Here is a 13,280-nt window from a genome sequence, read left to right as displayed (position 1 = left end):
AATAGGCCCTTCGGCCCACAATGTTTGCACTAACACAATGTCAAGTTCAACTAATCTCAACTGCCTGCACATGATCCATATTCCTTCATTCCCTGGTTATCCATGTGCCTTTCTAAAAGCTCTAAATGGCACCATCATATCTGCCTCTACCACCGGTTCGAAGCACCCACCACTTTCCGTATAGATAAACCTGCCCCACGCATATCCTCTAACCTTTGTCCCTCCCACCTAAGGACAGCCCACTTAATGCCGCTCACGATGACAGAGCTCTTTGTCAACTTGTACATCCGTATTACTCCGCACATGAACATAAGAAGCTGGAGCAGGTGTAGGCCACTCGGTGCCTCAAGCAAGATTACCCCACACCTCATTCCTTTTTTGCTCTTTCACCATAGCCATAAATTCCTTGATCTTGAGTAGGGAGTCTGGACATTGATCAGCCTCTCTGCGAAATTCCACACTTTTTCAAAATTATGTTTTTGTTGAAAACCTCAGTTTTAGAAACATAGAAACATAGAAAATAGGTGCAGGAGTAGGCCATTCGGCCCTTCGAGCCTGCACCGGCATTCAATATGATCATGGCTGATCATCCAACTCAGTATCCTGTACCTGCCTTCTCTCCATACCCCCTGATCCCTTTAGCCACAAGGGCCACATCTAACTCCCTCTTAAATATAGCCAATGAACTGGTCTCAACTACCTTCTGCGGGAGAGAATTCCAGAGATTCACCACTCTCTGTGTGAAAAAAGTTTTCCTCATCTCGGTCCTAAAAGATTTCCCCCTTATCCTTAAACTGTGACCCCTTGTTTTTAATTACCTCATCTTGAAACCATGTCACCTTGATTGAGATTCTCCCACTGGTGGATACATCTCGACATCTATCCTTTCATGTCACTTCACTATCCTATGTTTAAATGATATCACACAGCATTCTTCTAAACTCTATTATACATCTAATTTCTTTAGTTGTTTGTCATAGAACTCTCACAATTCCAGGAATTAGTTGAGTGAATTTGTTTTAGACTGTCTCCAATGCCAGAATATATTCTTAAGAAGACTGTGCTCCAGGGGTGACCTCACCATTATCCCACTTCCCTCGTTCTCTCAATTCTAACTCTTTTGGAATAAAGGCCAATATGCCTTTTGCCTTCCTGACCACATGCTGCGCAAGCCTGCTAACACTTTTTGATTTGTGATTCCAACACCTAGCTCCCTCTATACTTTGTGTGTCTGCGATCTTTGGATTCCTCAAACTGAGATGCATGACTTCATATTTTACCATTTGCCAAATTTTTGCCTGCTTACTTAACCTATCTATATCCATTTGCAGCACCCAAATATTGCAACACCTAGTTTGGCAAATTTTGACACCGTACATTTTGCCTCATTCTCCAAATGATTACTATAAACAATGGACACATGTGTTGATGCTTGAGATGCATCTCTAAAGCATGACAAATATTTATTTATTCTGACTCTCTTCTATGTAATAACTAATCTCCAATCTATGGTAACACATTCCCAATTCACAATACTATGAGTAATTACCTTTAGAATGATTCCCCCTTTTATCCCTTTACTCTAACCCCACCCCCTTGGACCTTTTCACCGACCTCCCTCCCTCCTGCTTTACATTTCACTCTTTATTTTGCTCCTTATTCTGCACCCATTTGTCCACTTCTAACCTTTGTTACTATCTCTACCTATCTGCCAATCACCTCTGCTCTCCGTATCGACTTATCACTTGCCAGTTTTTTGCCCCATTTCCACCTTTCTTTACCAGCTTTCTCAACTCTACTCCATCTGTTGGAAGAAGTGTCTTAACCCTAAACATCGTCTGTCCATTTCCCTCCACAGATGCTGCCTGACCAGCTGAGATCCTCCAGCACTGTATTTGCTCGTGTCTCAATTTTCCCCTCTATTTACTCAGCTGATTACATTCCTGAAGAACTTGAGCAAATTTGTCAAACTTGATTTACCTTTCATAAAACCGTGTTGCTTTGGTTTGATTATTTTAACCCTCTCTAAATGACTAGATATTTTCTTCTTAATTATAGATTTGACTAGCCCATCAGATATCTTTGGGATGTTTGCAGTGTTCTTTACCATGAAGACTGACTCAAAATATTTATTTGACCACCATTTTCTCGTATTCTTTTAGTAATCTCCATCTCTCTCTTGAATCACATCTACCCAGGCTGCCCTCTTCTACCTTCCCAGAGAAGCCCTTTGGTTTGTTTTAATATTATTTGCCAGTTTCTCTTGTTATCAATTTTCTCCCTTTAAAATTTTTAGTCTCTATCTGGTGGTAAACTAAGTCGATTATGGATTTTGGCAAAGCCTTCAAATACTTCTGCATGGTAGGCTGGTTGCTCTGTAAGGTTAGACTGTATGGGATCCTGGTAGAGCACGTAAATTAGGTACACAATTGATTTGATGGTGAGAAGCAGTGGGTGATGCTGGAAATTATTTTCCAGACTGCAGGCCTGTGACCAATGATGTGCCTCAGGTCAGTGCTGGGCCCATTGTTTGCCATCTATATTGATGAATTGGGTGAGAAGGTGCCAAGCATGGTTAGTAAATTTTCAGGAGATGGTAAAGCAGATAATTTTCTGGACAGTGAAGGTTATTTAGAATTGCAGCGGGATCTTGATCTGCTTGGCAAGTGTGCCTGGACATGCGGGCTTGAGTTATTGGGAGTGGTCGGATCGGCTGGGTCTTTTTTCTGTGGAAAGTAGGAAACGAAGAGGTGACCTTAGTGATGTGTACGAGGTAATGACTGAGAAACATAGAAACCTAGAAAATAGGTGCAGGAGTAGGCCATTCGGCCCTTCGAGCCTGCACCATCATTCAATATGATCATGGCTGGTCATCCAACTCAGTATCCCATCCCTGCCTTCTCTCCATACCCCCTGATCCCTTTAGCCACAAGGGCCACATCTAACTCCCTCTTAAATATAGCCAATGAACTGGCCTCAACTACCTTCTGTGGCAGAGAATTCCACAGATTCACCACTCTCTGTGTAAAAAATGATTTTCAAAAAATGACTTTATACTGGTTCTTGTAAATTCACAGTACTCTTGCTCTGCCACTAACACCAGTGTCATCATTTGCAGTAACTCAAAAGAACCATTAGGCTGGCTTGTTGCGTCACCAGAGCTTTGGGGGAAAAAAAGTCATCTGGCAGCCATATGCAAATTCTGCTGTAAACCTAGTTATTTTTTAATCTTCGTCACTTTTGGCATTCTCTGAAGCGACAATTACACTCCAAGCTGCAACCCCATCTGCACCATCTTCCCATCACTAGCCTTTCCACACGTGTGCCTGCCAGCAACTAATCTTTTTACATCCTTTTCATCCTACATACTGTTCCAATCAAATTTCCATATTTTTTTTAAAAAAGGAGGCTATTTCAGCTCATCAATACTACACTGATTCGCATATCAATTCAATTCCCAAAGTACTTTTCTCTGAATGTTATTCTCCATTTCCATCAATTCCCCGTATATTTTACTGCTCATTGACACATCATTAAATTCATACACTGTGTACTTTTGAGGAGGACACCAACTCATTGTTAAACTAAGCATGTGCCATTCCCGAGTTTAGTGTGAATTGTGATATCAACATTGTGTGATTGATGGAAACTTGAATGAGGTATGTAGATGCTTGACCACGAAGAGGAATCTTCTCACATCACCACCAGGGTGTTTAAGATGGAACAAGTAATGCTCTGTACCTATTATTACTTGCCCTGTCTCAAATGCCATGTGATGCTTATCACCTAGCTATCTATTTGGCACGTTTTCTCTTTAGCAACTTACTTTATTCCCCTGTCTTCTTAAACTTGTCCTCTGGTTCTTGATCCCCGTAGCTGGGTAAAAGACTACATTCACCCTTGGATTGTCATAGTGGTCGGCACAGACATGGAGAACCAGAGGATCTGTTTGTATGCTCTGTTCTTCTATCAATTTTTACTAACACCCCAGTGAAGTGTGAAGAACATTTTACTCAGTTTTATGTAAACAGTTGCAATGATTACTGTGACTAATACCTGTAACTGTAAAATAATTGGATGATCTCAGCATCATGCCATCTCCAGACGCCCAAAATTGGCCTATTGGTTTGTACGTTTTGTTAGATTTGAGCCATTGTAGCATTTGACTAAAAGTAAATTAAAAAGTAATTACTAGTGGTTTAATTTAAGAGCTAATTCTAATCTTGGAAAAACACGAGATTTATGGATTTTTTTGTAAATTCTCAGCATTTTATGCAGCAATCTGTAGAAAGAGGAGTAATTGAAAGATTACACCTGTAGGGTTTATTGATTTTCAAGAATTAGTTTTATCTTGATTTGTCTTTTACTGGTTTAAATTGTATGGATCATATCTAATGTTTCACCCAATGTTTCAAAATCATTCAGAGTAGGCAATACAATTGACAGAAGTACCTATGCTGCTTCCGATGCAGTGGAGTCTGAAAGGTCAATCATGAGTGTGTGAGAAACCAATTGAAATACCAACCAAATGCTAAGTGCTAGAGGAGCTCAGTGGGGTTAGACAGCTTCTGGGGAGGGAATGGACAGACAATGTTTTGGGTCTGCGCCCTTCTTCAGAAGTCAGAAGAAGGGTCTCAACCTGAAACGTTATCTTTGCATTCACACAAGAGATGCTGCCTGACCCATTGAATTCCTCTAGCAGTTTTATTTTGCTCATGATTTCAGCATGTGTTGTTCCTTCTGTGTCTGAATGAAACACCAGTTTGGAATGAGGATTGAAGTTAAGTTGTTAAAACTTAGTCTTGCTTGTCATTACTTATCATTTTTTAAAAAATGATCTGCGTCATTACAAAATTAAACGTTAACAGTTAGCGAGTTCTTGTAACTTAAAACAACCTGTTCTCTTAAATATATCATTTTAAAAAGCTACTTTACATGACACGTAATGGTTTATTGACTGGATATTTGCAGGCTTTACTGTCTGTTCACGACACAGTGGCTATGAAGAATTATGATCCCGTATTGCCTCCAATGCCAGATGATTTTGACGATGATGAAGATTCAGTGAAAATTATTCGACTTGTCAAAAACAAAGAGCCTCTGGTAAAGTGACACATTTTAGATTATAACTTATCAATTCATTTGCACTTGCAAAACGGCCTGTATTATACATCCATTCAAAATTGCTTACTTTTGTCATTAAAACAACTCACAGCTGCCTTTCTTTATGCGATTACTTATGGCATTAATTATTTATTAATGTGAGGGGTACAATCTTTCTTTGATCCACAGTGTTCTTGTGCATGTGTGCAAAATCTTAGCTGGGGTAAAATTGGACCAAACTTGAATAGTCAGATGCACGGTGAAATGCTTTCTAGCCTGCACTGAGAGTTAATCCTAACGATTAACTGAGTAGAAAATGGCTGGTACAACAGTTAGATTTCAATAGCTATTTTCAAGCCTTCTTAGGGCTGCCACTTGGATACAGGATGCCTATAAATCAGCCATCTGGGTTTGAAGCTCCTCAGTTCCCTGGCCAAATCTCATTCTTTAATACTTTTCATAAAATGTATTCTTTATGGTGAATCTGTTGGTCACCTTTCTAATATTTGTTTTTGGCTTGGCATCAATTTTTATTTGATTTTGGATTTTTTGGCAATATTAGTAATGCAGTATAAATACACATTTATTTTAATACAAAATCAATCAGTACTGGGAACTTTTAGTCCATTTCCCTGGCATGACACTGCTTCGAGTGTCTCTTGGACATGCCAGGGAAATGGACTAATTTCAGAAATTGTTCCTAATTTCAGAAATTGTTGCAGTAAAATACTAATCATAAAGAGATTTGGTTGTTATTAGAGCATTATATTCCAAAAAAAGCTATAATATACTTCTGTGTGTTTAGCAGTGAAAGTGGATTAATGGATAATAAGTGTTAACGTGGGTCCAATAATTCTTGAGTACTGATCCTTCAATCAAAGTTTTGCTCTGTCAAGACTCCCTTTCCATGCAATAAGCTTGAGTCTCAGTGATTAACAACTTTAAAAAAAGTTGTTTCTAAAATTCCATTCTTAATTTAAGTCAGATGCACTCAGCACTTTGTGTCGAACCTTGAAAATGTGCATTTGGCCTTACTGCATCACCCAATGAATTCAACACTAGACACTCACTCCATGAAGTGCCACCACATTATAGAGCTTGGTTCTTCAGTATATAGTGTTTTCCTTTAATTTAACTGAGAAGAGAAAGTCACTATGCATGCTTAATGAAATTCAATTGTAATTATTGAAGATAATGTCTGTAATCAAATACAACTTTCCTTAAGGGGATTTTGTCTTAAATATTGTTTTGCAAACGACCACATATAGCACGCTGATTAATTTTGGTGATTAGCTTTATATAATTTTAACTTTGTCTAGAAGAATGCTTGTCACTTGTTTCCTTTCTGGATTATTAGGGAGCAACAATAAGAAGAGATGAACAAAGTGGTGCCATTGTTGTGGCAAGAATAATGAGAGGAGGAGCTGCAGACAGAAGTGGTACAAATTTATTTCAAAGCATGCTCTCTGAAAGGTTGTGTAAAAGTGTAGGCTTTTAGAACTAACAAAATAAGTTGCAGTTTTTAATATTGCTGAAACATCTTTGTTGAAATAGGTCTAATCCATATTGGGGACGAACTGAGAGAAGTTAATGGAATTGCAGTTGAAGATAAAAGGCCTGAGGAAGTAATTCAGATATTGGTATGTATTTCAGAGGGAACATTTGAATGTTTTAATCCCTGATTCAGTGAACTGATAAGCCTTATTCAATGTATGTCTTTTGGCTTGACTTTATCTATGTGATGATGCATCTGCCATTATTTAAGTCACATTCCTTGTGGAGATATCTGCATTTGCTTGGTATATTAAAAACCTGCCCATAATAGGTTTAAATATAGGTTTATTATTGTCATGTGTACTGAGCTACAGTGCAAAGCTTTGTTTTGCAGACTATCCAATGAAATTAGATAATACATAAACACAATCAAACAAAACAAAAAAATATTTTGTGCTATCAGCAAATTCTATAATTTCCCCAAATCTGCCTTCCAGCCTATAAAGAAGCAAGTAACAGAAATATTAACAAATTGCTTCTGCCCTTTGCACCAAACTTCCGCTTGATCTGAGAGAAAACAGTGATATTTGGAGTAACAACCATCTTGTGGAAATGTCTATCAGCTCTGTTAGTTGTCTGAGTTAGCTGTCTCTTTGACACAGATAAGTGTTGAAAGGCAGAAATCAGAGTGGATTAACAACAAACTGCGTTTCATTGTCTCTGTACTGTACACTGACAATGACAATTAAAGTTGAATCTGAATCTGAATCTGAACAATAAGATGTATCAAAGGCAAGGCTTTAATAGAGCAATTAATCTAGCATGTGCATTTGGTTTGAATTCTAGTTTCATTTATCATGCAACATACTTGCTTGAACATTTGGACATTCATGTGTTTTTCACTATGTATAAAATAATGTGGTTGCTTGTCACTGATATCGAACTGTCTGGATGTTGGGCTTCCTGCTTTCAAGAGCCAAATCAAGGGGAATGTCTGGGGTTCAGCTGAGTAGGGCATTGAAACTGATTCAGTAGCACGTTATGTAAAATAAAATTCTCAGACACAACACTAGAAATTGAAAATCATAAATTTGCCCTTTAAAGATTAGAATATGTATAAAAGTTAAAATTTTAAACTGGAATGTGAAAATAATGTTTACTATATTAATAATATTCCATTTGAAAAATATATCAACAGAAGTTGTAATTCAAGCATGGCGACTTAATTTTGAAGCTTCAAAGATTGCTAATTTTCCTAGTTATACTTCCTTCAGTATCTAATAATGAGAATAATTTGTATATATCAAACATTTTATTCATGTAATTCTGGAGAAAATACAGGACGATATGTTGAGGGGAACAAAATCGCTAACAGCAACCTCTGGCTCTCCACTTTGTATACTCCAGTTGTGAAGTGTCGTAATGTTAAATACAGTCATATTTGTTATTACAATTGCAAAATCTTAGCAATTAAATCCAGAAAACACATGAGATAATAAAAAGTATGGAGTTTGTGTATTAGGTTTATAACTTCTGGGTTACTTTCACAAACCATTAATGGAAAATTATAACGAAGGGAACAAATGTGGTTAGATTAACTTTGATTCTCTAATGCTTTCTTAATATGGTCAATTACTTGTTGTGTTGCTGTAATTTCTTAATGAAGTCGAAAATCACTAATTAGTGTGTGCATTTTACAATTTTGCTTAGGCTCAGTCACAAGGAGCAATAACTTTTAAAATAATTCCTGGAATTAAAGAGGAGTCCCCAACTAAAGAACGTAAGGTAGGCATATTAACCAGTATGCAATAAATATGCAATATGCAATAAATGAAGAAAGGTTGCCTTGTGTGAAAATACACATGTGTATATTTGTATATAGTAGCCCCCCACCGCCCCCCCCCCCCTCGGTCATGACACTCCATGGGTGATGCATCCTAGTTTGCAGGTGATGTGTGGTCAGATGCAAGCCTGGGCGATGTCATATGGAGGACAGGCTGTTGCCCATGCAGCACGTCCCCCCTCTCCACGTCGCTGATCGAACCAAAGGAACAGCAGGGCCATTACAGTTTGGCACCAGCGCCGTTGCAGGAGCTGCCAGAGTGAGGTTGTAGACAATGACGGATTACATTAGGGGCACCGACTCCAGATTTTCTTGAGGTTTACTCCAGGAGACTTTTCCATGACTGGATATGTCCACAAGGCAGTGGAGGTTTTAAATCACAGTTTTCCCTCTCCTAGATGGACTGCCTTCCCAGGCTGACGAGCCCCATCTGCCCGAGACTCATGGGGCGGGGGTGTCTACCTTCCCGTGCAGGTCTATAGCACCTGCCCACTGCCCATTTATAAATAGAACATTATTTCATTTGCATGAATAGAATTTAAAAAATAAGATGTGTTTGCCTTATGTCACGATGATCTTCTAATACTCTGGTGTGCAGGGTAGCAGCCAGTTTAGAAAACCGATCATCGCCAATGTTCGTGATCATAAATGTAATAATATTTGAATATTTTTAAATGATTGACAAAAAATTGAGTTCAAGGTAGATATTTTGTTCAGCTGCCCATTCCTTCCTTTCTAACCCCACCACTATCATTGCAGTCGACAGTTGCAATATGCAACATTATTCCTGATTTTTGTATAACCCATAAGATCGTCATGGATAAGAACAAATTGATACTGTGTGTATCAGGCAGTATTGGTGAAGAGAGAAACAATTATAATATCTTTAATCTTTATCTTTTATTGCAACTGGGGAAATTGAAGATAAGTCCATCCCAACTTGGTGAGAAACTGGGGTGGGAGTAAAGAACAAAAAATAAATATTAAGTGAGGTAATGGAACAATGTCTTGCAATTTGTCAAACTATTTTTTTTATTTTGCAAGTGTGTAAAATATACAAAGTGAAAAGGTAAGGTGCTGTCTCTAAGTTGAGCTTTAGTATGCTGCGGGAAGCTGAGGAAAGAAAGGATTGAATAGGAGTACAAAGAGAAAAGAAAAGGCAATTTCTTGGAAACTCAGTTTCTCTGTTCAGGGTGCACGTCACTGTTATATCTAGAATTTCTGCTGGACCTCAGATGATAGAAAGTGAAGAGATCGTGGGTTGCTGTTGCAACTGCTGCAACGGGAAAGTTGTTTCTGAATCTATTGATAATATTTACAAGCTTTTGTATCTTCCGCCTGAAGGGAGGAGAGGGAATGACCAGGACATAAATGGTACTTCATCATGTTGCCTGCTTCCCTGAGACTGTCTGAAGTGTAAATAGGGTCGGTGGAGGTGTGGGGCGGGAGGATGGTTTGAATGATGGACTGGGCTACATCCACTGGCTGCAATTTTTTGCGGTCTTGGGCAAAGCATTTTGCCAACCAGGTTGTGAAGCATCCCAACAGGATACTTTCTGCAGTGCATCTGCAGAAGTGCCTACTGCCCTCTGCAGGTGTACTGAGCAAGGAGAGGTTGTTCAGAAAGTGCAGCAGAGTATGGTGAAACTGATAGCTTTTTATTTTGTGGCAAGACGGGATGGGAAGCTATTTTTAATAGTGGCTTCACAATAAGGATGCGTGAATGGGTACAATATAGCCTAAGAGAGTAGAAGATGACGACAAGGATATCCAAAATCTTATTCTGAGGCTGGGAGCAAGTCATTGTCAAGTATGACATGAAAAAATTGGAACATGCCCATCAGTACATTATGCTCTGGGTCTAGCCTTCTGCTGGGCCACCTCCATATTTGGAATATTTTGGAGGACCAAGAAACCAAGAAGAACCAAGATGGTCTCCAAGCTCATTGTTGAGGATGAGTGGACTGCAGTGCCTTTGTGAGTTTCAGATTCTGCCTGAAGTGCTTTAACAATCAGTGAGGCTATGCTCCTGCACCAACTGCTGTTGGTTAAATTGAATGTTCATGAATGAGATGTAGAAATATTCAAAAATATTAAAGCTCTATAAAAAAAAGTCCTGACCCGAAACGTTGCCTACCCATGTTCTCCACAGATGCTGCCTGACCCACTGGGTTACACTAGCACTTTGTGCTTTACTCAGGATTCCAGCATCTGCAGCACCTTGTGTCTCCATTCAAATATTTTTTATATTAAATAACTTAAAAAAAACTTTTTTACAAAAATATATTTAAATTGATTGAATTAAATTAAAGCAAAATTAACTTTCACACCACTATGAGGTAAGATCATTGACCTGAAACATGAATTTATTTTTCTGCAGATGTTGTCTGATTTGCTAAGTATCTCCAGCATTTTCTGTTTTTATTCCTAAGTATCACACTTCCAGTGATTTCAGTGGGTCTACGGGTCTATTCCAGGTTCAAGATTCAACAGTGTTTTATTGTCATATGTCCCGGATGGGACAATTAAATTCTTACTTGCTGCAGCACAACAGAATATGTGAATATGTAAACATAGTACATAATGGGAAAAATGAAGAAAAAGTTCAATAAATAACAAATACAATGGAAATACCTGGGGCTGGCTGTGCAGTCACATCTCTTACCATTAGGTGCTGGCCCATCTCCCTCATTACAACTATCTTCCCTCTCCACTCTTTCTTCAACTGATTGTGACAAAGACCCCGCATCTGGACTGAGCGTGACAATTCCACCCCTTCCTCACTGATATTGCTCACCCTGTTGAGTTCCTCCAGTAGTTATTTTTTTGCTTCACATTTGTCATTTCCATTTCTCAAATTGTTGTGTTGCTGAATACAGCAGAGCTGAGAATAATAATTATTTAAAAACCACTGTCAGGATGGTGATGTGGGCAGAGTAAAGAACGAGTTGCATTCTTAAATAAATATTTATGTTTCAGGTTAAAATAAGAAACCTTAATGTCCAATGGAGGCTGGTTTATGTGATGCATCAGTGCATACATTACAACTCTGTAATTTCATGCAGTCTTGTGCTGAGCTGTAGTCAAACCAAGTTATGATGCATCTACAGGATGCTTTCTGCAGTGCATCAGTGGAAGTTAATTAGAGTCATTGGAGACATGCCAAACATCCTTGGTCCTCTGAGGAAGTAGAAGCATTGGTGTGCTTTTCTGACCATAGTTTCCATAAGGTGAGTCCAGGACAAATTGTTGGTGGTATTTAGACCTAGGAACATGATGTTCTCGACCATCTCCACTTTCGTACCATTGATGCTGTTAATATGCATCATGATCAGTCTCTCAAAGCACTTCATGTTCGCCACTATTTCCTGGTCACTAACTAGCTCCTACGTCTTGACGGTGTTGTCTTGACACCATGTGACCAAGCACTCGATTCATTGTTCGAGATCTGATACCATATCATAGTGCCATCAACAAACTTGTAAATGGAGTTGGAGCAGAATTTGGCTGCAGAATCGTAAATATCAGTTCAGTTTTGTTTATTGTCACGTGTACCGAGGTACAATGAAAGGCTTTTGTTGTGTGCTAACCAGTAAGCAGAAAGACAATACATGATTACAATCGATCCATTTGCAGTATAAAGATACTTTGATAAGGGAATAACGTTTAGTGCAAGGTAATGCCAGCAAAGACCGATCAAAGATAGTCCGAGAGTCTCCAAAGAGGCAGGGCACTGCTGTTGATAATTATTATGGAGGAAATATCATTGATTGTCACTGATTTTGGACTGTGGGTCAGAAAGTTAAGGATTCAGTTACAGAGGGGTGCTTTTCCTAGATTCAGGAGTTTGGAAATGTGTTTGGCTGAGAACATGGTGTTGAATGCAGAGCTATGGTTGATAGGTAGGAATCTGACGCAGGAGTCCTTATTATCCAGAAGGTCCAGAAATTAGTGTACGGCCAGGGAGATGGCAGCTGCTTTGGATCTGTTGAAACAATAATCAAACCGCAGTGGACTAAGACTGTCTGGGTGGCTGGAGTTAATATGCACCATGACCAGCCTCTCAAAGCACTTTGTTATGGTTGGTATCAGAGACACCGGATGTTTATCATTAAGGGATACTACCTTGCTTTACTTTGGCACCAGGATAAGAGTGGTCATCTTAAACATAGAAACATAGAAAATAGGTGCAGGAGTAGGCCGTTCGGCCCTTCGAGCCTGCACCGCCATTCAATATGATCATGGCTGATCATCCAACTCAGTATCCTGTACCTGCCTTCTCTCCATACCCCCTGATCCCTTTAGCCACACAGGTGGGTGGGAACCTCCGGATGGCGTAGTGGGAGGTTAAAGATGTTTGTAAATACTCCTGCCAGTTGGTCTGTGCAGGCTCTGAACACATGGCCAGGGACTCCATCTGGGTCAGTTGCTTTATTGGTCTCTGACCGAGGACTTCATCACAGAATCTGGGTCGGAGCTAATGTCAAGCAATGCCTTGTCACTCAGGATGCAACGGAACGATGGGACCCATAAACTATGTTGCTGAATACTTTGTCTACCTTTGCTGAATACTTATCGACCAAATTTAACTTTTTACCTTGGTAGTAGTTTTGCCTCCAATGCAAAATATTGCTGGGTTGAGGACAAGAATCAGAAGCCAGAGTATTAATTTAGACTGACAACTGCAATGAAATGCTGAAGTGTGGTGCCATCCTTTGGAAGAGATGTTAAATGGAGGCCTTATCTGATGTTTTGTTGAATGATTCCATAACGCTAACTTGAAGAGTTATGTTCTGCGTCTTAGCTAATATTTATTTCTTACTAACCATTTCTAAAAACA

General features: G+C 39.1%; 1 protein-coding gene across 6 annotated transcripts in view; it reads left to right on the top strand.

Annotated features, from left to right (window-relative positions):
* mpp7 (membrane palmitoylated protein 7) overlaps positions 1-13,280 on the top strand; it is a 424,513-nt gene that overhangs the window by 282,297 nt on the left and 128,936 nt on the right. For all 6 annotated transcript variants that reach the window (XM_033016205.1, XM_033016225.1, XM_033016218.1 and 3 more), the window contains 4 exons: positions 4,972-5,103; positions 6,461-6,542; positions 6,658-6,743; positions 8,308-8,382. In XM_033016205.1, coding sequence (XP_032872096.1) covers positions 4,972-5,103; positions 6,461-6,542; positions 6,658-6,743; positions 8,308-8,382 — 375 coding nt within the window. The remainder of the gene's footprint in view (positions 1-4,971; positions 5,104-6,460; positions 6,543-6,657; positions 6,744-8,307; positions 8,383-13,280) is intronic.

The sequence above is a fragment of the Amblyraja radiata genome, chromosome 2 (genome assembly GCF_010909765.2).
Source record: "Amblyraja radiata isolate CabotCenter1 chromosome 2, sAmbRad1.1.pri, whole genome shotgun sequence".
NCBI classification, from domain to species: domain Eukaryota; kingdom Metazoa; phylum Chordata; class Chondrichthyes; order Rajiformes; family Rajidae; genus Amblyraja; species Amblyraja radiata.
Note: the sequence above shows the minus strand (reverse complement) of the source record. Positions and strands in the feature narration are given on the sequence as shown.